General features: G+C 40.4%; 2 protein-coding genes across 5 annotated transcripts in view; both read right to left on the reverse strand.

The window, feature by feature from the left end:
• Positions 1-228: 228 nt before the first annotated feature.
• Positions 229-2,207, reverse strand: Smim9 (small integral membrane protein 9). Its single transcript, XM_004672648.1, has 2 exons — positions 2,003-2,207; positions 229-362 (listed from the first exon to the last, which is right to left on the reverse strand). The coding sequence occupies exons 1-2, from the start codon at positions 2,205-2,207 to the stop codon at positions 229-231; spliced, it is 339 nt and encodes a 112-aa protein (XP_004672705.1).
• A 12,540-nt stretch (positions 2,208-14,747) lies between these two features.
• The window catches only part of F8 (coagulation factor VIII), a 132,404-nt gene continuing 122,034 nt past the window's right edge, over positions 14,748-25,117 (reverse strand). For all 4 annotated transcript variants that reach the window (XM_045140839.1, XM_045140838.1, XM_004672647.2 and 1 more), the window contains one exon: positions 14,748-15,272. In XM_045140839.1, coding sequence (XP_044996774.1) covers positions 15,117-15,272 — 156 coding nt within the window. In that variant the 3' untranslated portion in view covers positions 14,748-15,116. The remainder of the gene's footprint in view (positions 15,273-25,117) is intronic.

Raw genomic sequence — 25,117 nt, forward strand, 5'->3', positions numbered from 1 at the left:
AGAAATCATCTGGAGCTCAGAGGGGCAGGGTGCCTGTTGTGCAAGCATGAGGACCTGAGACCACCTGAGCTCCATCTCCAATACTACATGAACAGCTGGATGTGACAATGAACACACCCAGTCCTGAGAGGAGCAGAGACAAATGAGCAGATGGGGAGATCCTGAGTGTTTCCATCCCCCTCTCACTCACATTCCTTTTCTCCTCCCATCTCCTCATCCTATAATGGCTTACGTGAGGCAGCAGAGGGTCCCCATCAGTGCCAAAGTGATAAGAAAAGCAAAAATTGCTGCTGGAGGTGCAAAGCTCTTGAAGAGATCCCATAGGTGATTTCTGAAGTTGTTTATCCAAGACCTCTGGTTTCCTGCAGAGAAAGTATATGTATTTATTGAGAACAGGTCAAGGCAATGATGGGCCTGGGATATGAACATGAGTTCAAGTTCAGAAAGTTGCCTCAGATATAATGTTCTTACAGTTGCCCTGAGAATATGATATACATACTTTGCTATAATGACTGTGAGATATTAGTTATATACATTATTTTAGAAAGTTATTTTCACAAGTATTATCTTGCCTCATCAGTCAAATGTCCCAGATATCTGACGAGTTATTTTGCATTTTTAGACTACTTTGTGAAAGAGGAGCACAAGATATAAGAAAATCTTTTCTTTTTTTTTTTTTCCGAGGTAGGGTCTCACTCTAGCCCAGGATGACCTGGAATTCACTCTGTATTCTCGGGGTGTCCTTGAACTCACTGTGATCCTCCTACCTCTGCCTCCCAAGTGCAGGGATTAAAGACGTGTGCCACCATACCCAGCAAGAAAACCTTAAACTGTTGCTGCATAAAGTATGTCTAGGAGTTTTGGAGCAGGCTAAGGGGGAAGAAAAGAGAAGGGCATCAGCCCTCAGAGCAAAGGAGGAAGAGGCCAGGGCAACTGATAAGTATTTGGGGGGAAGGTCTGCTGATCAAAGTAAGGCTAGAGATATTGGATCTTCTCCTTAGAACATAGGGATAGAAGGAAAAGGTACTATGATATGACTTCAAGGAAAGATGTTGGAAAAAAGAAAACTGTCTGCCACATGTATTCCAGAGGGTTCCCTCTTTGCCTACACAGCCCTTTACAGAATTGGAGTTCCAGAATGGATTCAACTAGCATGTGTGCATGGCAGAAACCAAGACTAGAGAGTCTTAAATTTATTGGTAATTTCATCTCCTTTGTAAAATCTTCCTTTAGTATTCCCTCAGAACAACTTTAATTGATCCCCTTGTCCCCTGGGAGTAATTTTTTTTCTTTTCACAATTTTTATTAACATTTTCCATGATTATAAAAAATATCCCATGGTAATACCCTCCCCCCCACTTTCCCCTTTGAAATTCCATTCTCCATCATATTACCTCCCCATCTCAATCATTGTACTTACATATATACAATACCAACCTATTAAGTACCCTCCTCCCTTCCAGAGTATTTTTTTTAAATATATTTTTTAAATTTATTTATTTATTTATTTGAGAGTGACAGACACAGAGAGAGAGACAGATAGAGGGAGAGAGAGAGAATGGGCAAACCAGGGCTTCCAGCCTCTGCAAACGAACTCCAGACGCGTGCGCCCCCTTGTGCATCTGGCTAACGTGGGACCTGGGGAACCGAGCCTCGAACCGGGGTCCTTAGGCTTCACAGGCAAGCGCTTAACCGCTAAGCCATCTCTCCAGCCCTGGAGTAATTTTTTTTTTTTTTTTTTGTTTGAGAGCGACAGACACAGAGAGAAAGACAGATAGAGGGAGAGAGAGAGAATGGGCATGCCAGGGCTTCCAGCCACTGCAAACGAACTCCAGACGCGTGCGCCCACTTGTGCATCTGGCTAACGTGGGACCTGGGGAACCGAGCCTTGAACCGGGGTCCTTAGGCTTCACAGGCAAGCGCTTAACCACTAAGCCATCTCTCCAGCCCACCTGGAGTAATTTTTAAAAAGGCATGAAATCAGTTTTTTTTTTTTTCTGACCTGAGATATGATGACTCTTATGGCTTGTGATGACAGTATCCTTTATTCTAACAGCAAATACACTCCTGGAGCCTGATTTTGGTCCTGCTTCTTCTTGCATTTGAAAGATTGATAAAGCAGAGGGAAGAGAATCCACAGTCTTCAACAAGAGGCAAGTGAGAGGGCACAGCAGCAGTGCAATGCTCAGCAGCTTTAGAGGCTCCATATCCTCTTGCTCTGTCTGAAAAGTCAGAACATAGCAGTTTAGATGTTGTTATAACAAGCTTCTCACTGGTCATACACAAGGTTAATTTACTGACTGGTATGGGTAAATCCTGAACATGGTCAATGTCCAAAGCAAATGGTATTCCCCACTCAAAAAAAAAAATTACTATGTTATAACAGGCCAAGCATCTTTCAAATATATTTACTCACCTTTTAATCCAATACCTTATTCATCAGAAAAACCCTGTCAGCTTTATCTACAAAGTGTATCCAGCACCCTGCCACTTTCCATGACCCTCACGTCATCATCTGTGTTCTCAACCTCATTTCTTTCTTTTAACAAGCTTGACATAGTCTTATCTTAGAACTTTTGTTTTTTTAAAATATCTTTTTTTTTAAAATTTTTTATTTATTTATTTGAGAGTGACAGACACAGAGAGAAAGACAGATAGAGGGAGAGAGAGAGAATGGGCGCGCCAGGGCTTCCAGCCTCTGCAAACGAACTCCAGACGCGTGCGCCCCCTTGTGCATCTGGCTAACGTGGGACCTGGGGAACCGAGCCTCGAACCGGGGTCCTTAGGCTTCACAGGCAAGCGCTTAACCGCTAAGCCATCTCTCCAGCCCAGAACTTTTGTTTTTTTGAGGTAGGGTCTCACTCTGGCCCAGGCTGACCTGGAATTCACTATGTAGTCTCAGGGTGGCCTCAAACTCATGGCGATCCTCCTATCTTTGCCTCCTGAGTGCTGGGATTAAAGGTGTGTGCCACCATGCCCGGCCTTAGAACTGTTTAACTTGGTGTCTTTTTATGAAAGTTGTCTTATTCTACCACAAATTTCCAAACACCTGCTTGACATATAACATAAGCTCTTTTGTTTGCAGCTGAACAATACCTGGGACATAGGTAGTACATAAATATTTTTGAATGACCTTAGGAATTTTTCAAAATAATTGCTTTTTACCTGACCTGAGTAGTCTACTTTTCATTTTCCTTTTATTTTTTGAAAAATATTTTTATTGATTTATTTGAGAGAGAGAAAAAAAAAAAACAGACAGACATACAGACAGACACACACACACACACACACACACACACACACACACACACACACACACACAATGAGTATGGGTATGCCAGGGCTTCTTGCCACTGCAAATGAACTCCAGATACACACGCTATTTTGTGCATATGGCTTTAGATGGGTACTGGGGAATTGGACCTGGGCCATCAGGCTTTTCAAGCAAGTGCCTTTAACTGCTGAGCCATCCCTTCAGCCCATCATTTTCCTTTTCTATATCCAACTGGAAATAAGCTGGAAAAGATGACTCCTCCCTTCCTCAACAATTCCCTACAGCTAGGCATTCAACACAGTTCTTGATAACAAAACAACACAGACCTGGAAGGGATTATACTAAGTGAGGTAACCCAGGCCCAGAAAGCCAAGCGCCACATGTTCTCTCTCATATGTGGATACTAGCTACAGATGACTGGGCTTCTGCATGAGAATGAAAATACTTAGTAGCAGAGGCCAGTAAGTTAAAAAGGAGACATAAAGGGAAGAGAAAGGAAGGGAGGAGGGTACTTAATAGGTTGGTATTGTATATATGTAAGTACAATGATTGTGATGGGGAGGTAATATGATGGAGAATGGAATTTCAAAGGGGAAAGTGTGGGGGTGGGGAGGGAGGGAATTACCATGGGATTTTTTTAATAATCATGGAAAATGCTAATAAAAACTTCAAAAAAAAATCTGATGGGTAGCTTTTAAAAAGGTAGGCTTTGGCCTATCTTGATAAAATAGCTGATGCTACCATTTCTTCCACATATCGCCTTGAATACTCAAAAGTGTTTGAGTTGCAGCTGACATCCTGTAATCATAAAGCAATACTTATGAGGAAAAGGGCAAGAGAATGATGTATATTCTGATTGATTTCAGGCTACTGACCTTATACTTGAACCTGCTCACCTCAGGACTACCTGTTATAGGACAAATAAACCTCTGTTTAAGTTATAATGTTGAGACAGAGGAACCAAACAATTGTCTCTAGGGCAGTAGAATAGGGGTTAGACACTGTTAAGCCTTGTAGAATGTTGCTACATACTGTTAAATGTTGTCAAGAATCTTAGTATTGAATTGAGTTTGCTGTCTTTATTGCAAGTGCTCTATGATGTGAATAAGCAGGTCTTCAAATTGCAAAGAATAGACCCTATTTTTGGCAGCCTGAAGCAAGGAACTGTCAGCCAAGCATACCCTTCTCTAGCAGTTTCTGGACTGCAACCCATGACACCTTAGCTGTTTTTGGATACTTTGGAACTACTCTGAAAACACACCAGCTATAAGGATCTCCAAGAGGCCTATCTCTAGTCAACCTTGCTCTAGAAAACCTTGGAAGGCAGTGTGCCGGTCAAGAAAAGCTTTGGTGAACATTAAATGACCACGTAGCTATTTTCCCTCAAGATGGGAGTGGGATTCTTCCTTGGTAACTCAGCAAGAAGCCAGTTACTGGTGGAAATGGAGGCTGGGCTATAACTGGTACAAATACAATTCTTCATTTGCACGTTGTATTCATGCTACACTTTCTTGCATTTATAAGCAGGCTGTTCACATTTGAGTCAGTTGTGAGAGCCCTTCTAATGCTGCCCCCCTCTGTTGCAAATTTAGGCCAAATGAAAGATATGTGTGTGAGTAATATAATTTATTTGTTTGCAAGGAGAGAGAGAGAGAGAATGGGTCTCTTGCCACACTGCAAAGGAACTTCAGATCCATGTGCCACCCTGTGCATCTGGCTGTACATAGGTACTGGGGAACTGAACTTAGGCCGTCAGGTTTTGCAATAAAGCAGGCTCCTTTAACCACTGAGCCACTTCTCCAGCCCTGAAAGACTTTTGAAAGTTACTAGTGATATTTATCCCAAGTGGAATTGAGAGGAATGAGCTGATAACATGAAGAGGCTTAGTAGCAGAGTGGCAGTAGAGTGGTGTTAGTAGAAATACAGAGAAGGCAGTAGGCAAGGAGTGAGTAACTATAGGTCCAGGTCATTGGAAGAATTTGTGGGAGCTGCCAAACCTGAGGATCCTGACACCAAAGGCTAACTACTATGAAAGCCGAGAGTCCATACTCCTCAAAGCTTAGAAGCTGCAACATTTAACTGGTGCTTACTGCTGACAACTGTTTCTGTCTTCAGCTGCTGCTTGGAGTGGAGGACTTCAGTAGCTACTGAGTGCTGGGCTGCTGGCAATGGGAACCCACAGCAGGTAAGACTCATCTGAAAATCGGGAACTATAAATCTCTGGCTTCCAAGGCCTGGAGCCATAGTCTCTAGTTCTCAGGGCTTGGAGCTATATATAGGGACTAGGCACTCAAGGGCTTAGGACTACCAGCACTGGAAACTACTCCTTACCTACTTACAATTTTGATCCAAATAGAACAAAAGAACTCCTGATAGATCATTGGTAACAGTGTTTTGGGCTGTTACCTAACTAAGACATTTATAACTGCTGCATTCATTTACTGTTTGACAGGGCTTAAAGAGACCTATGTCTGGTGGGAAGTCACTTACCTGAAAATTAACTGAGCCAAAATGTATCCAAGGAGGGAAACAGTCTTCAGAAGAAGCTAGCCAGAAGTTTCCCCTTTGGTCACTGGAGCTTCAGATAGAATTTTACCATTCTTTATGATGTCATTAGCCATTCTTGACACTTACCCAGTCTCTGAAGGTTAAACACACAGGCATCTTTTTTTCCTGTCCACGAATACACATCTGCATTGATATCCAAACCCACTCTTTTTTTTTTTTTTCAAGATAGGGTCTCACTCTAGCCCAGGCTTACCTGGAATTCACTCCTGTAGTACCAGAATGGCCTTGAACTCACAACAGTCCTCTTATCTCTGCATCCTAATTACTGAGATTAAAGGTGTGCGCTACCATGCCCAGCAAAGCCCACTCTTTAAAAAAATTATTTATTTATTTAAAAGCAAGAGCAAGGGCTGGAGAGATGGCTTAGTGGTTAAGCGCTCGCCTATGAAGCCTATGGACCCCGGTTCGAGGCTCGGTTCCCCAGGTCCCACATTAGCCAGATGCACAAGGGGTCACACGCGTCTGGAGTTCGTTTGCAGTGGCTGGAAGCCCTGGCGCGCCCATTCTCTCTCTCTCCCTCTATCTGTCTTTCTCTCTGTGTCTGTTGCTCTCAAATAAATAAATAAAAACTGAACAAAAAAAATATTTAAAAGCAAGAGCAAGAGTGAGCGAGCAAGCGGGGGGGGGGGTCAGACAGAGAGTGAGTGAGTATGGGCATGCCAGAGCTTCCTGCCTCTGCAAAAGAACTCTAGATGCAGGTTTTGTAAGCAAGTGTCTCTAACCTTTGAACAATTTTCTCAGCCCCAAACCCACTTTTATAGTAGTATTCTATTAAGAGTGAAGAACATCAAGATAATATATTCACTAGGTTTTTGCTATACCTTATAGTTATGCATATATCAAACTTTAATGGGCGAAGGTACTATTTAATGTCAGTAGGGAAAAGAACATTATTATGATGACAGGATTTAGTCAGGATAGTTAGCTAGGAATTAGAAAGGACAAGAGAAAGGAAAAGAGACTTCTCCCTCTCTCTTCTGATTCTGATTTCCATCTCTCAAGAGTTGACACCCAGGAATTTTGACAGAACTGATTAGATTACCTTAAAAAGAAATGACTATACTCTCTTCTCTGAGAACTATCTCAAATGAGATTGTTAAAATGGCTAGTGGACTATGCCTTCAGCCCAGTCTCCTTATGACCTATGTGTAAATAACAATTCCTGGGTGAGAAGATGGTTCAGCTGTAAAGACTTGCTTGCAAAGCCTACCCATCCAAATTCAATTCTCCCTATCAGTCACATGCAGCCAGATGCAAAGTGGCACATACATCTATGATCCCAATGAACCTGTAGCAATGGGAGTGGAGCCAAGAAAATTCAAATCTAGTCAACTTCATTTGCAGCAGCAAGAGAGCCTATTGAAAAAAAGCAGGAAGAAGAGCACAGATACCTCAAGGTTGTCCTCTTGACCACATGCATGTGGTTTGGACATCCCCACTCCACAGATACACATAATGCATGCATGTATGCAAATAAAAAATTAAAAAATAATAATTCATTTTCTTCTGCTGCTTCTCCTCCTTCTTCACAACATATTTTGTTTGGATACATCATATGTTGGTACCCTCTTTTCACTCATCCCTGCCCCCCATTCTGCTGGGGCCCTCCTCAGTGGTTGCAGGTATTCCTTATGGGGTTGTGGTTTATGTGTTGTGGGAGCAGCAGTCATTTATTTTTGGGAGGAGGGAATCCCTCTGGGCATGATGTCTAACTTGGGGCTCTTACAATCTTTCTGCCTCCTCTTCTACAAAATTCTCTGAGCTGTAGTGAGTGAGTTTTAAGTCTACGTCAGTTATGAGCTCTTATGAGCATCTGGATCTCTGCTTTGGTAAGTGTTGAGTATCCTCAGGGTCTGATAATTCTTTTGATTAATGTCTTTATCTCTACTAGAACTCCCTTTTACAGCTGCTAGCTTTCACAATGTACCTAGCAAATCTCTTCTTCAAGGACAGAATTTCAAAGGATAAGAAAAAGGAATGTATCAACACACAATTATATATATATCTTCTTATATTACATAGCTTGTAGTCTTGTATCCCCTCACCCCTCCATCCCCATTTTCCTGAGGACCCTCCTCAGTAGGGTCCTTGGTATTCACTGTAGGGTAATTAGGGTCTCTGTTAGTTTCTGAGCATGGGCTGTACCTCAGGATATTTCTACCCACTCCATGGCTGTTACAATCTTCCCACACCCTCTTCTGCAACAATCCCTGAGCCTTGGGTGTGTTAGAAGTTCTTTTGTTTTTTTGTATTGAGTTCTCTGTATTTCTGTAATGATGTGTTTCAGTTCACCTCCATGTTTGTTGTGTTTCTCTGGAGGCAGTTGTCAGGCTAACATTGGAGCAATATTCTTGTTGCTGCTTCCTCTGCAGTTTCTTCTGTACCCCAGTCAACCTAGTAGAGGTGGCACATCTAGTGAACAGTCGGCTATCATTTCTCATCAAATTGATGGATCTTGGATCTCCCTGTATTCTTGACCATCTGTAAAATAAAACAGATTCTCCAACCAAGGGTGAGAGAAGTTTTGATTAAGGGGGATATACATATAATTTTGACGAGGATACTCACCCAGTTTGTCCGGAGAACAATGGGGCTTCTCTCTGGGGGTTGTGAGTTTTCTGTTTGTGGGGCACTAGTGGTTCCCAGCACCAGTTATGAGTTATCTCCCACTGAACAGGCCTCATGTCCAATTGGAGGGCAGTTGGTTACCCACAAAGGCTGTGTGCCACTATTCACAAGTGTGCACCTCTTGTCCATCTGGTGGGTTGTGTAGCTTGCAGTCTCCTGCTTATTCGTGCGATTGTTAACCATTATTACATAGTAGCTCCCACAGCACTTTCCAGCGCCATGAGTGTTTGCCAGGAGAGGACTGGCTTTCCTCTTGGTTCCCACATACTTGAATATACAAATGTAGGTGCCAATTAAGTAGTTTCAAAGCCCCCAAATCCCATACATAGCTACTTCTGAGGCATTTAGGCATGTCTCGCTCCACACTTTACTGTATGAGTATGTCTTGTCTTTCTGCTAAATCAATAAAGTAACTTTGTTTCACCCTGACTCTTTGAATTATTTTCTGTGGTGGAGTTCAAGAACCTAGCTGCCCCTGAGTTGAGGCCTCTGTGGCTTTGAGGGGGGTCTCCTTAGGCTGCACTACTGGCAATGTTGAGTAGCATTTCCCCCTTCTGGTGACAGAATGGTTGGATATTCATTTGGATGTGCTGAAGTGACAGCCCTTTGCTGCAATATGCAAAATGATAAATGCCATATGGGATTAGAAGTATATATCTTAGTGATACAGTGCTTGCCTCGTGTGTGTGAGACCCTGGCTTTGATACCCAGCACTGAGAAATACCTATGTGAATCAAGGACTAAACAGAACTAATTTTTTCTTTTGTGTTGAGAATATTTTTCATAAGACATCACATTACATATCAAAAATTTCCAGTGCTGGAATAGTTAATATTTTTAAGGGAGGCCTTTAAAGAAAACTTCTGAACATTATGATGCTGCAAGTCTAATAGAGTCATGAAGAAAGAGGACCTAAAGGGGGTTACTAAAGAAAGGGAATATGGTATGAAATTTGAGAAAGCAAGTGTAGAAGTCTGGCAAGGACACAGTAGAGCCCAGTGAAATAGACTAAAAGTTGCATACTTTCTGAAATACCTCCAAGCTTCCAACATTAATGATGGGGTAATCTGCATGAGAAGTTTGCCTTCTTCATCAAAGAATTAAACACACTCCTTTCCTAGGATTTGGAAGATCTGAAGGATGTAACAGGAGTTGGAGGCATTTCAATCTTTTAAAAAATATTTATTTATTTATTTATTTGAGAGAAAGAATGAGAGAGAGAGAGAGAGAGAGAGAGAAAGAGAGAGAGAAAATGGGTGTGCCAGGGCCTCTAGCCACTACAAACGAACTCCAGACACATGCACCCCTTGTGCATCTGGCTTACGTGGGTCCTGGAAAGTCAAACTGGGATCCTTTGGCTTTGTCAGCCAATGCCTTAACCACTAAGCAATCTCCCCAGCCCAGAGTTTCAGTCTTGATCACTGCAGGTTAGATAACAGATTGAGAGGCTGTAGCAGAAGCTAATAATCAGCATTCTGTGCTTGCTGTAATGTTTGCAATATAACTGGTATATATAAATTATCTATTGCTATATATAAAATTAGCACCAAATTTTAGCTACTGTAAATTAAAATATTTAATATCATGTTGTTTCTATAGATCACAATACATCCTCTTTTCACTCTTTATCATAAACAGTACGAACTTGAACAATTTACTTGAAAATCTTAGCTGTATCAGCCAGTTCCTTACACACATTTCACACTTCCCATGATAGTGCAAGCAATAGCATTGCTAAGGCTTCTGCCAGTACACAGCAAGAACCCCTTTTCATCTAGTTTCCATGCTTCTTTCGGAGCTATCAACAGCAATGTCTTCAAAATCCATATTTCTAGGCAGGACCTATAAGTACTGAGCCACACCCCCAAACCCAAAGTCCATATTTATGACTGTCTGTTCAAACAAGTAAAGCTTTTTCTACCATGTTTCTCAAATTTCTTCTCTCTCCACTTCTAGGTTTCAAAGCAACAACTATTTTTAGTCATTATTTCTGATACCAATATTAGCATTTATAATATATTTCTGTATTATAAATTACTGCAAATCTTAGTAGCTTAAAATAACACACATTGCTTCTGAGTTTATTTTTGGAAGGGAGAAGGGATTAGGAATCTTGGCATGGTTTTGCTGGGAACCTCTGGTTCAAGGTTTCTCACAGGGTTATAGTCAAGGTGTATCAGTATTTCAATCATCTCCAGGATCAGTAGTCTTCCAAGCTCACTCAAGAGTCTGTAGTCAGGTCTCATTTCTTCACTATTGTCTGGAGACATTAGTTTTTTACCAGGTGAGCTACTTCCATAGGACATATCACAATATGATACTGGCTTCCCCAAGAGTAAGGACTCCACGTGAGAGAGAGTAAGAGGAAGAGCAAAAATGAAGTCAGAATGTCTTGTAACTTCATCTCATAAGAAGGACAAGGAATGTCTCATCAGTTTTGCCTCATTCTATTGATCAGAGTTGATTTGCTAGGCAAAGCCTAACACACACTAACAGGGAAGAAATGGCACAAGCTGTATACCAGAAGTCAGGGAGTATTAGGACCAGCTTAGAGGCTTCCTACCCTACTAACTTAAAAAAACATTTATTTATTTCTTTGAGAGAGAAAGAGAGACAGAGACAGAGAAAGAGGTAGACAGAGGCAGTGGGTATCGGTGCATCATGGCCTTCTGCCAAGGCAAGTGAATTCTAGAAACATGTGCCACTTTGTGCATCTGGCTTTACACAGGTACTAGAACCCAAGTTGGCAGGCTTTGGAAACAAACGCCTTTAACCACTAAGCAATCTCTCCAATCTGACCCTATTAACTTAATTTTTAAAAATTTATTTATTTATTTGGGAGTGACAGACAGAGAGAGAAAGAGGCAGATAGAGATAAACAGAGAATGGGCATGTCAGGGCCTCCAGCCACTGCAAACAAACTCTAGACCTGTGTGCCCTCTTGTGCATCTGGCTAACGTGAGTCCTAGGGAGTCAAGCCTCAAACCAGGGTCCCTAGGCTTCACAGGCAAGTGATTAACTGCTAAGCCATCTCTCCAGCCCCCTATTAACTTTTAACAGTATAAAGATCTTAATGCTCCATGTATTAGTGAATTTAATGAAATTACAATGAAAACACTAACATGGTAGCTTAAAACTAGATAATTGAGTGTTTCATATTTTGTTTTAGAATCAAATTCTGATATAAGCACTCCAGTGCACATAATTTATTCAAGGAATGCAGTCAGAAGAAACAACAAGGAAGCAAGGGAAGAGGAAAGGAAGGAACTACACAATTGGGCTGGAAATTCTGTCCAAAACTCAAGCCAAATCCTTTAATGGCATTCTTGTTTGTATCTCAAATAGCCCAGGCTGGTCTCCAACTTTCTGTGTAGCTGAGGATACCTTTGGATTCCTGATCCTCCTGCCTTCACCTTCCAGTAACATATGATAGATATGCACCATCATGCAGAGGCAGAGGTAGGAGGATTGCTGTGAGTTTAATGCTAGCCTGGGACTACAGAGTGAATTCTAGGTCAGCCTGGAATAGAGTGAGACTCTACCACAGAAAAAAAAGTAGTTATTACCAATTGAGTTAAATTAGGGTTGCTTGCATGATCATGGGTGGAAGGTTATTTATCATGAAATAGCCAACTTGCCAGTGGCTACACTACAGACGAACCTGACTCCTCCTCTCTTAGCAACCACAAGCTGCCATTAGCTATTCTGGGAGGTGTGGAATCTCATGTATCCTACCCCCATTTATGGTAATGTGTTGACAAGCTCTGTCTTGTGCAGGAAACCACAACTGCTATGAATTCATGAGTGTAATGGCATGTCATGTCCAGAAGACTGTTTCACAGCCCTGGTCCCCGATCCTCTTGCTCTTACATTCTTTCTGTCCCTTCTGCAAGTTTCTCTGAGTCTTGGAGAAGATGGTTTAGATATACTGTTTGAGTATACCATGCTTACTTCCTATGCAATTTCGCTATGCAACTCTGCATTAACCATTAACCACTGCCCAATATGGTAATAAACTTCTGTGATTGAAGTTTCAAGCAGTTCTAATCTATGGGAACAAATACAGTTTTTTTTTTTTTTTTTTTTTTTTTGCCAGTACCAGGCATGAAATCCCTCTTTCAGAGCAGGTTTCAGATTGAACCAGAAATCAGTTGGCACTTCTTTTTTCTTTTTAAATTACTTATTTATTTATTTGCAATCAAAGAGAAAGAGAGGGCTGGAGAGATGGCTTAGCGGTTAAGCGCTTGCCTGTGAAGCCTAAGGACCCCGGTTCGAGGCTCGGTACCCCAGGTCCCACGTTAGCCAGATGCACAAGGGGGCGCACGCGTCTGGAGTTCGTTTGCAGAGGCTGGAAGCCCTGGCGCGCCCATTCTCTCCCTCTCCCTCTGTCTTTCTCTTTGTGTCTGTCGCTCTCAAATAAAAAAAAAAAAATTAGAAAGAGAAAGAGAGAGAGAGAGAGAGAGAGAGAGAGAGAGATTGAGAGAGAATGGGCATGGGCATGCCAGGGCTTCTAGCCACTGTGAACGAACTCCAGTTGCATGTGCCCCTTATGCATCTGGCTTACATGGGTCCTGGGGAATCAAACCTGGTTCCTTTGGGTTCACAGGCAAATGCCTTAACCACTAAGACATTTCTCCAGCCCCAGTTGGTACTTCTTTAACATTCATGCTACTATTGCACCAGTGGACATATCTTGCCCGATAGGTCAGGTGTGGAGTACCTAGGGCCCATGGCTGGGTAGGACTGTTGATGGCTTTTCTCTCCCAGCAGCTTACATAGCACCTTCTGGCACAAAGAAAGCTAACCAGTGAGAAGGAAGCGTCCAGCTCAGTTTCAGTTTTAGTTTCTCTGTCCTGCAACTGAAATGTGTGGTGTCTTTAGCAATAGGGACATATCATCTAGTTTTGTGGGCAACCAAGAGCAATGGCAATATCCTATATTATCAAAGAGCTATTTGGAAAATCAAATATTCTTGTAAAATACAATGCAAAGATATACCAATTTGATACTTGCTAATGATTGATGATGGAAAATATTAAAAGTCTGTTTTCTGAAATTGAACCACAATGTCTCTAAAAGAGCAGAAATATGTGTACATATAGTAAAAACTTTGTAATTCATAACACACAAGTCTGACATATGAGCAAAGATGTTTCAGGGATTGCTACATACATTTGTGTGTTTCAGATGATATGTAGCTTTAGCCTAATTTCACAGAGTAAACTAGAGAGCATAATTTGAGCCTCAGAGCCTGACCTTCCTTGAGATAAGAGATGCAGGCCTTGTGCCGTGGCCCCAGTTGGTCCTTGATCATGGTTTACCAGGATGTGTGTGAGGGTAGATACTCAGTAACCTTCAGGTACCTCTGAGTCATGTCTGATATCTTACAGTTCCTAAATCCTTTATCCTATTCTCCAAGCAAATCAAACCCTAAGCTTCTAGAGGTAACCAGAGGTGAGCTTAAAATACTTCTCAGATTGTTGTATTAGATAGTTTCTTAATTGTTTTCTTTTTGGCTTTTTGAGGTAGGGTTTTACTCTAGCCCAGGCTGACCTGGAATTCACTATGTAGTCTCAGGGTGGCCTGGAACTCACAGCAATCCTCCTACCTCAGCCACCACGCCTGGCTATAAATATTTTTTATTACCTTAGCAATCATCTTCACCTCAGAATAATACCCAAAGCTAGAAACTTGTGGCTTTTATGTTTTGAGGATTCTATAGTGTAAATCCAGTTACATTGTCACTGTATTGATAACTCAGAATTCAGCTTTGTGAGAGGATGTTCATACTATAGAAATAGAACAGTAGTATTTGTCGGCATTGCATGACATGATAGCATGTGCAGTGCAGTGTACATGCTGTGTGCTCAGAACCAAGACTCCAGTGAAGTCACAGGATGCAACACATGTGAGCACTGCCAGAAATACCTTCAGATTATTACACAATTTTGAATTGTTAATCACTGCATGTTCAGAAAACGTTTAGTGTTGCCAAAATTTTCCTGACTCCCACATTCAGTTATGCCACCTCATATGGGGTTGGGATTCACACAGTTTAAGAGGTTGGAGATATAGCTTAATGATATAATGCTTGCTTAAAATACATTTAAGGGCTGGAGAGATGTCTCAGCAGTTAAAGGCTCTTGATTGCAACTTTAAAGAATATCTTTTTTATTTATTTATTTATTAGAGAAATAGGGAGAGAAAGAGAGAGAGAGAATGGGTGCACCAGGGCCTCCAGCCACTGCAAATGAACTCCAAATGCTTGCGCCCCCTTGTGCATCTGGCTAACGTGGGTCCTGGGGAATCAAACCTGGGTCCTTTGGCTTTGCAGACAAAGGCATTAACCACTAAGCCCTCTGGACCTCTGCCAACTTTTAACATACTGTTTTCCCACAGTGGAGGAAGTGCTGGCTCTGCTATATGCTTAAATTTTCAGAAAATGTAGGATTAATAATATGGGAAGCTTCAGAGCAGTGTCTTCTACAAATGTATACTTTAAATACATAGAAAAGATAATGATGAATTTAACAGCATGGGGCAATATATAATCTGAAGCCTCAGAGGAACTATAGTCTTGAGTTAGGGAATATCCTGGAGCTGAGGAGGCAGACAAGGGTAATGAACTGGGTTTACAGAGGCTGCCTCAGTACAGTTGCTGGGTCTCACAGCCCAGAATTTCCAGCCTCAGGGCAATCTGGTGTACCCAGCTCTGGGGGTGAATTCGAAGATATCGAGTCAGTAATGGAGGGTCTAGAGAGTTCACCCTAGGTGTGAAGGAATCTTGATTCCCCTGAAAAACCTGAAAAAAAGGAAAGATAGCATAATTAACTGTCTGACAAGAAAAAAATACAGGTCATACCACCTTGCTAGGTTCCTCAAGTCGATTGGCCTTCTACTGTTAGTCAGTCATGCATAACAACTCTCTATCATGGCTTTCTCTCTGCATCCACAACAAAATCCACCACAATGCACAGATGACTTTCTTATTTCCAATTGCTTGTAGTATGTCCAGCTTGAATCCTGGGAGATTAGAAGACTCTGGGTACCTGCTCTGGAGTCTTTGCTCTAACTATGCCTTACATCTGAAACATTCTCACACATTTCCCCAAATCTATGTGAAATTGAATGCATTTACCCTAGGCCATAAACAACATATTTTTGTCAGGCCATCTGGAGGTGGGATACACTTGCTATTCCAAGATGAGTATAGAGTAAGAATTCAAGAAATGGTAAGTATTGTCATTAATTAGATAAGCTATTTTTACAGAAGTTGGTAGTAATTTTAGAATGGCAAAATCAATACAGCAAGGTGTGCACTTTGACAGGAAAGGGTACAGAAGAAAGCCAGAATTGATATGAGAGATCAAGACTCAAGGTGAGTTGTCACACTGTGACTATGGAGGTAAGGACACCTGTAAGCAAGAGGATATTTGTGGAAATGAAGGTGAATATTCAAAATGAGTGATACCAAACAACTCTGAAACTCTGTGAGATGCCAGTGGTGCATGTGTATTCTATGGACATCCTATAGTACAGACCTTAGATAAAGGCTTAGAATAAGCAAAAGTCTCAAAGAAAAGGGATAACACTCCATCATAATGCATGTTCTGACAAGCACAGACCTAGTGATATTCTAAAGATTGCCCAGCATCATTTGTATGAAACAAAAAACAATGGGAGGGCAGTGGTTAGTTTGCCAGCAAAGCCAAAGGACCATGGTTCTATTCCCCAGGACCCACATAAGCCAGATGCACAAGAAGGCACATGAAGTTTGTTTGCAGTGGCTGGAGGCCCTAGCGGGCCCATTCTCTCTCTCCCTCTTTCTTCCTCTTCCCCTTTTTCTCTCTCAAATAAATAAATAAATATAAAGTTTAAAAAAGCAACAAACAAGTGCTCCTGCTTCCTAGGTTTACTGAAGTGACATTTGCTTGCAATCACCCTATCAGCTGTGTCTCTGCAAACTGTCGAACCAGTTTTATCTCAGATTCCATGTGGGAAAGAACTTTTCCTGGAAAATTTAGTACAAAATAACCGTGGCTCTACAAAGAATTTACCTTTTAGGTCAAGAGAAGTCTAAGCTCTCTACTTGAGCTACATTTTCCCTCTTAGGTTCCCATCTCTGGGTGCTTACTGAAATCACCAAGGAAGCTTTTTTAAACTAATGAGGCTTGGTTGGGATAGCTCCTTCCCCAGAGATGCTGATTTAATTGGTGGCACCCAGAAGGCTCTTCTCAATATATAAGCCTGTGGAGATGCCACATTCTCAAATAAAACCAGCCATGTCAATTAGAAAGAAGCTTAAGCTCATTCTGGTCTTCAAAGCCCCAACTTCCTAGGCTCTGATTTCATCTCCCACTGCTTTCTACCCCATTTTATTACATGTTAGTTCCTGTAGAGTGCTGCTATTGTAAACATGAGAGAACTTTTGCATGTATGATTCCCTTTGCTCAGAAGTATCTTATCCTCTTTGTTTCCTCTTCACGTATCCATTGATTTTATCCTTCATGCCAGTCTTTTTTTTTTTTTTGGTTTTTCGAGGTAGGGTCTCACTCTAGCCCAGGCTGACCTGGAATTCACTATGTAGTTTCAGGGTGGCCTCGAACTCACGGCGATCCTCCTACCTCTGCCTCCCGAGTGCTGGGATTAAAGGCGTGTGCCACCACGCCCGGCTCTTCATGCCAGTTTTAATGCTACATCCTTAGAAAGCTCTTCTTCTTCTAAAATATGGCTTCTGTTTATTCTAAACCTTGAACTATTATTTGTTTTCTTTGTTGCATTTGTATGTTTATAAAGACTTCTTCTCTCTTCTTTCTCCATCCAAATGCTATATCTAGGAGCTCATAGACCTTTGTCATGTGGAAAATATACCATAGGAATTTTCCAGAGTAAAGCCCATGTGTTCAATAGAACTTCTGAGAAAATATTAAGGACCTAGATTTGAAAAAATTTGACAAAATTTTAAGATAAATTTGGAGGCTTATACATCCTTTGTTAGACATAATCCTTAATACAGTATTTTACTTTAAGCTTTTATTTTGAATAAATTACCAGCCTAATGGCCGGGCATGTTGGTGCACACCTTTAATCCCAGCACTCGGGAGGCAGAGGTAGGAGGATCTCCATGAATTCAAGGCCACCCTGAGACTACATAGTTAATTCCAGGTCAGCCTGAGCTAGAGTGAGACCCTACCTCAAAAAACAAAAAACAAAACAAAACAAAAAAAATTACTAGCCTAGAGGAATTGAAATGAGCATGCTTAAGTTCCTCACCTAGATTCATCAATTGTTAGAACATTTATATAATTGCATTCTTTCCCCATCCCCTTTGTTCTCTCTCCTTTCTTTCTCTCTCTGTCTTTCTCTCTTTCAAAACACACATGTTTTTTTTTTTTCTGAGCAAGTTGGAAAGAAATAAAAATCATGACATTTTATTCCTCATTATGTCAGCATGCCAAACATGAAAAGGGTAATTTTTTTTATATGCCACAAAACACCATTATTATGACCAACAAGTGGAATATTAGTACAATATTATCTGATATTTAAACTTTTCAGTTATCATAGAGGTATCCTAGATATTGTTTTCAGTCAAGTATATAATACAAGATCGTACATTTCACTTATTGAACATATGTGTCTTCATTGAATTGCCTCAGAGGACACATGATGCTAGGTTGTCCCATTACTGACCATCCTAAGTTTGATCACTTTGTTAAGACAGTATTCACTTAATTTTTCTACTATAAAGGTGTGGGATATATATATATATGGGCTGGAGAGATAGCTTAGCAATTAAGACACTTGCCTGCAAAGCCAAAGAACCCAGATTCAATTCCCCAGGACCCATGTAAGTCAGATGCACAAAGTGTTACACATATCTGGAGTTCATTTACGGTGGCTAGAGGCCCTGGAACACCCATTCTCTCTCTCTCTCTGCCTTTCTCACTATCTCTCAAATAAATAAAAATAATTTTTTAAAGTGTGGGGTGAACTTTGAAACCGTGTAGATATTTTGTTCCCCAACAAGATTTCATCCAGTTGTTTTAGCATCCATTAAATTTCCTTACAAATATTAAATAGTATGTTGGCAGTTGCTAATTAAATTCCCAATTATTTCAATTCTTGTATATTTATTAGCCAGAATTATTCTGTGAAGAAAAGCCTCCCTTCTCTCTTTATGTTTCACTATGACTATGAACTCTTGGGATATATATATATGTGTGTGTGTGTGTGTGTGTGTGTGTGTAATCAATTACCATCATCATTTTTAAAAAAAATTTTTTGGTTTATTTTTATTTATTTATTTGATAGTGACAGACAGAGAAAGAGGCAGAGAGAGAGAGAGAGAGAATGGGTGCGCCAGGGCTTCCAGCCACTGCAGACGAATTCCAGATGCTTGCGCCCCCTTGTGCATCTGGCTAACGTGGGTCCTGGGGAATTGAGCCTCAAACCGGGGTCCTTAGGCTTCACAGGCAAGTGGTTAACTGCTAAGCCATCTCTCCAGCCCCCATCATCATTTAAAAAAATTATTTACTTGTTTTTATTATTTATTTATTTATTTTTAGAGAGAGAGAGAGAGACAGATGGAGAAAGAGCATTGGCACACCAGGGCCTCAGCCACTGCAATCCAACTCCAGATGCTTGCACCACTTAGTGGGCATGTGTGACCTTGCGCTTGCCTCACCTTTGTGTGTCTGGCTAACATGGGATCTGGAGAGTAGAGCATGGGTCCTTAGGTTTTGCAGGCAAGCATTAATCGCTAAGCCATCTCTTCAGCCCTATTTATTTATTTCAGAGAGAAAGAGAAAGTGTGAGAGAGAAAAGCAAAGAGGGAGAGAGAGAGAGAGAATTGGCATGTCAGGGCCTCTAGCCACTGCAAACGAACTCCAGACACATGCACCGTCATGTGCATCTGGCTTATGTGGGTACTGGGGAATCAAACCTGGGTCCTTAGGCTTTGCAGGCAAGCACCTTAACTGTTAAGCCATCTCCCCAGTTTCCCATCATTATTCTTTTTTGGTGGGGGGTTGGGAGATTGAGACAGGGTTCAGTCCTATAACTCTGACTGGCCTGGAACTCGCTATGTGGTTCAAGCTGGCATGAATCTCACAGCAGTCCTCCTGTCTCAGCCGCTTGAATTCTGGAATTATAGGCATGAACCATCACACCCAGACATTACTATTTTTGATGCTCTAAGATCACTGAACAGTTCCTTTGCTTTAGCCTGGGAATCAGGCATTTCTCAAAGGTGCCTAGATTCCTTTTACTCAGAAATAGTAGAGACAAAAATCTGGACATGATTGTTACTGTGATGTCAATATTTCTAGGTTCTCTCAGTGGATAGTGCTATGATAAATTTCCTTTTTAATTTCTGAGTTCTTTTATTGGGGGTGTGGTTAAGGTAGGGTATCATTCTAGCCCAGGCCGATAGGGAACTCACTCTGTAGTCCCAGGCTAGCCTCAAGCGCAAAGCAATCCTCTCACCTCTGCCTTGCAAGTGCTGGGATTAAAGTAGTATACTACTATGCCTGGCAATTTGTAAGTTATTATTGACACTTGTAATTCAACTCTAGCATTTCCTGTATTTGTTTGTACTATTTTCTATTTCTAATTTGCCATAGCAAATTAACACAAAATTGGTAGCTGAAAAATACATATATTCTTTCAAAATTCTAGAGGTTCAAAGTATAGAGTCTTGAGCAAAGGCACAACAGACTGACTCAAGCATTTAGTTACATTTAGCTTCTGTCATGTCCACATACTATTAGCTAAAATAAGTCAACAAAGTTTTCAAGGAAAGGTTGAAAAATCAAGAGCAATACACTAATACAATAAAATTATGTCACATTTTAAGTTCACTTAGAAATTCCTTGAATTGTTTAATCCTAGCAATAAAAGAATTTTATATGCGTAGAGGTAAGACTTTGGGCAGTTTGCTAGATTTCTTATTCTAAGAGTGCCCTCTACTGTTTATTAAATGAAATGAAACTATTTAATAGGAACAAATGTGGGAGGAGTTGGAGACTTAGCTGCGATCATCTGGCAGGAATGAGTGATTCAGTACTTGGACTTAAAATTTTTTTTTGTTCATTTGTATTTATTTATTTGAGAGTGACAGACAGAGAGAGAAAGAGGCAGATAGATAGAGAATGGAAAAGCCGGGCATGGTGGCACATGCCTTTAATCCCAGCTCTCGGGAGGCAGAGGTAGGAGGATTGCCATGAGTTCAAGGCCACCCTGAGACTCCATAGTGAATTCCAGGTCAGTCTGAGCCAGAGTGAGACCCTACCTCGAAAAACCAAAAAAAAAAAAAAAAAAAAAAAAAAGAAAGAAAGAAAGAAAGAAAGAAAAGAGAATGGGCATGCCATGGCCTCCAGCCACTGCAAACGAACTCCAGATGCATGCACTTCTTGTGCATCTGGCTTATGTGGGACCTGGGGAATCGAGCCTTGAATCGGGGTCCTTACGCTTCACAGGCAAGTCCTTAGCCACTAAGCCATCTCTCTAGCCCGTACTTGGACATTTTATTTATTTATTTATTTATTTTTTAAATTTTTATTAACATTTTCCATGATTATAAAATATATCCCATGGTAATTCCCTCCCTCCCCACCCCCACACTTTCCCATTTGAAATTCCATTCTCCATTATATTACCTCCCCATTACAATCATTGTAATTACATATATACAATATCAACCTATTAAGTATCCTCCTCCCTTCCTTTCTCCACCCTTTATGTCTCCTTTTCAACTTACTGGCCTCTGCTACTAAGTATTTTCATTCTCACACAGAAGCCCAGTCATCTGTAGCTAGGATCCACATATGAGAGAGAACATGTGGCGCTTGGCTTTCTGGGCCTGGGTTACCTGACTTAGTATAATATTTTCCAGGTCCATCCATTTTTCTGCAAATTTCATAACTTCATTTTTCTTTACCGCTGAGTAGAACTCCATTGTATAAATGTACCACATCTTCATTATCCACTCATCTGTTGAGGGACATCTAGGCTGGTTCCATTTCCCAGCTATTACAAATTGAGCAGCAATAAACATGGTTGAGCATGTACTTCTAAGGAAATGAGATGAGTCCTTTGGATATATGCCTAGGAGTGCTATAGCTGGGTCATATGGTAGATCAATCTCTAGCTGTTTTAGGAACCTCCACACTGTTTTCCACAATGGCTGGACCAGATTACATTCCCACCAGCAGTGCAGAAGGGTTCCTTTTTTTCCACATCCCCGCCAACATTTATGATCATTTGTTTTCATGATGGTGGCCAATCTGACAGGAGTGAGATGGAATCTCAATGTAGTTTTAATCTGCATTTCCCTGATGACTAGTGACGTAGAACATTTTTTTAGATGCTTATATGCCATTCGTATTTCTTCCTTTGAGAACTCTCTATTTAGCTCCATAGCCCATTTTTTGATTGGCTTGTTTGATTCCTTATTATTTAACTTTTTGAGTTCTTTGTATATCCTAGATATTAATCCTCTATCAGATATATAGCTGGCGAAGATTTTTTCCCATTCTGTAGGTTGCCTCTTTGCTTTTTTCACTGTGTCCTTTGCGGTGCAAAATCTTTGTAATTTCATTAGGTCCCAGTGGTTAATCTGTGGTTTTATTGCCTGAGCAATTGGGGTTGTATTCAGAAAGTCTTTGCCAAGACCAATATGTTGAAGGGTTTCCCCTACTTTTTCCTCTAGCAGTTTCAAAGTTTCCGGTCTGATGTTAAGGTCTTTAATCCATTTGGATTTAATTCTTGTGCATGGCGAGAGAGAAGAATCTATTTTCATCCTTCTGCAGATATTTATCCAGTTTTCAAAACACCATTTGCTGAAGAGGCTGTCTCTTCTCCAATGAGTATTTTTGGCATTTTTATCGAATATCAGGTGGCTATAGCTACTTGGGCTTACATCTGGGTCCTCTATTCTGTTCCACTGATCTACATGTCTGTTTTTGTGCCAGTACCATGCTGTTTTTGTTACTATGGCTCTGTAGTATAGGTTAAAATCAGGTATGGTAATACCACCAGCCTCTTTTTTGTTGCTCAGTATTATTTTAGATATTCGAAGTTTTTTGTGATTCCAAATGAATTTTTAGATTGTTTTTTCTATTTCCATGAAGAAAGCCTTTGGAATTTTGATAGGGATTGCATTAAATGTGTAGATTGCTTTAGGTAAGATTGCCATTTTCACGATATTGATTCTTCCAATCCAGGAACAAGGGATGTTTCTCCACTTTCTAGTGTCTTCTGCAATTTCTCGCTTGAGTGTTTTAAAGTTCTCATTGTATAGATTCTTTACTTCCTTGCTTAGGTTTATTCCAAGGTATTTTTTTTTTTTGATGCAATTGTGAATGGGAGTGGTTCTCTGATTTCATCCTCTGTGTGTTTGTTGTTAGCATATATGAAGGCTACTGATTTCTGTGTATTTATTTTGTATCCTGCTACATTGCTGTAGGTTTTGATCAGCTCTAACAGCTTGCTAGTAGAGTCTTTAGGGTCCTTTATGTATAGAATCATGTCATCTGCAAATAATGATAACTTGATTTCTTCCTTTCCAATTTGTATCCCTTTTATGTGTGTCTCTTGCCTTATTGCTATGGCTAAGACTTCCAAAACTATATTAAATAGAAGTGGGGACAGTGGACACCCTTGTCTTGTTCCTGATTTTAGTGGAAAAGCTTCCAGTTTTTCCCCATTTAGTAATATGTTGGCTGTAGGCTTGTCATAAATAGCCTTTATTATATTGAGATATGTTCCTTCTATTCCCAGTCTCTGTAGGACTTTTATCATGAAGGGATGTTGGATTTTGTCAAATGCTTTCTCTGCATCTAATGAGATGATCATGTGATTTTTGTCCTTCAACCCGTTTATGTAATGTATTACATTTATAGATTTGCGTATGTTGAACCATCCCTGCATCTCTGGGATAAAGCCTACTTGGTCAGGGTGAATGATCTTTTTGATATACTCTTGTATTCTGTTTGCCAATATTTTGTTGAGAATTTTTGCATCTATGTTCATGAGGGAGATTGGTTTGTAATTTTCTTTTTTTGTTCTATCTTTGCCTGGTTTTGGTATCAGGGTGATGCTGGCCTCATAGAAGGAGTTTGGTAGTATTCCTTCTTTTTCTATTTCCTGGAAAAGCTTAAGAAGCAATGGTGTTAGCTCTTCCTTAAAAGTCTGGTAAAATTCAGCAGTGAATCCATCCGGGCCTGGGCTTTTTTTAGTTGGGAGATTATTGATAACTGTTCGGATCTCCATGTTTGTTATAGGTCTATTTAAGTGATTAATCTCATTTTGATTTAATTTAGGTAGGTCATATAGATTAAGGAAATCATCCATTTCTTTCAGATTTTCATACTTTGTGGAGTATATGCTTTTATAGTATGTCCCTATGATTTTTTGAATTTCTCTGGAATCTGTTGTGATGTTACCTTGTTCATCTCTGATTTTATTAATTTGTGTCTCTTCTCTCTTTCTTTTGGTCAGATTTGCTAAGGGTTTATCAATCTTGTTTATCCTTTCAAAGAACCAACTCTTTGTTTCATTAATTCTTTGGATTGTTCTTTTTGTTTCTATTTCATTAATTTCTGCCCTAATCTTTATTATTTCTTCCCGTCTACTACTTTTTGGTTTGCCTTGTTCTTCTTTTTCCAAGGCTTTAAGGCGAAGCATTACGTCGTTTACTTGCGACCTTTCTAATTTCTTAATATAGGCACTTAAGGCTATAAATTTACCTCTAGAACTGCCTTCATTGTGTCCCAGAGATTTTGGTATGTTGTGTTCTCATTATCATTTGACTCTATAAATTTTTTGATTTCCTTTTTGATTTCTTCATTGACCCACTCATCATTTAGTAGTGTATTGTTTAGTTTCCATGATTTTGTGTATGCTCTATAGCCTTTCTTGCTACTGATTTGTAGTTTAATTCCATTGTGGTCAGATAGAATGCAAGGAATTATTTCAATTTTCCTGAATTTGTTAAGATTTGCTTTGTGTCCTAATATATGGTCTATTTTAGAGAATGTTCCATGTGCTGCTGAAAAGAATGTATATTCTGCAGCCTTTGGATGAAATGTCCTGTATATATCTGTTAGATCCATTCCTTCTATGACCTCATTTAGTCCAGATGCCTCTCTGTTTATTCTTTCCCTGGATGACCTGTCAATTGATGAGAGTGGGGTGTTAAAGTCACCCACCACCACTGTGTTTGGTGTTATCTGTGACCTTAGTTCTAATAGTGTTTGTTTGACGAATTTGGGAGCCCCCATGTTAGGTGCATATATGTTTAGGATTGTAATGTCCTCCTGTTGGAGTGTGCCCTTAATCAATATAAAGTGACCTTCCTTATCTTTCTTGACTAACGTCAGACTAAAGTCTACCCTGTCTGATATTAGGATAGCAACCCCTGCTTGTTTTCTAGGCCCATTTGCTTGAAACACCATCTTCCAACCTTTCACCCTAAGATAATGTCTATCCTTTGTAGAAAGGTGAGTTTCTTGGAGACAACAAATTGTAGGATCCTGCTTTTTAACCCAGTCTGCAAATCTATGTCTTTTCGTGGGGGCATTGAGACCGTTGATATTAAGAGATATTATTGAAAGGTGTGTATTTATGTTTGCCATTTGTGTGTGT

The sequence above is a fragment of the Jaculus jaculus genome, chromosome X, assembly GCF_020740685.1.
Source record: "Jaculus jaculus isolate mJacJac1 chromosome X, mJacJac1.mat.Y.cur, whole genome shotgun sequence".
Taxonomy (NCBI): Eukaryota; Metazoa; Chordata; class Mammalia; order Rodentia; family Dipodidae; genus Jaculus; species Jaculus jaculus.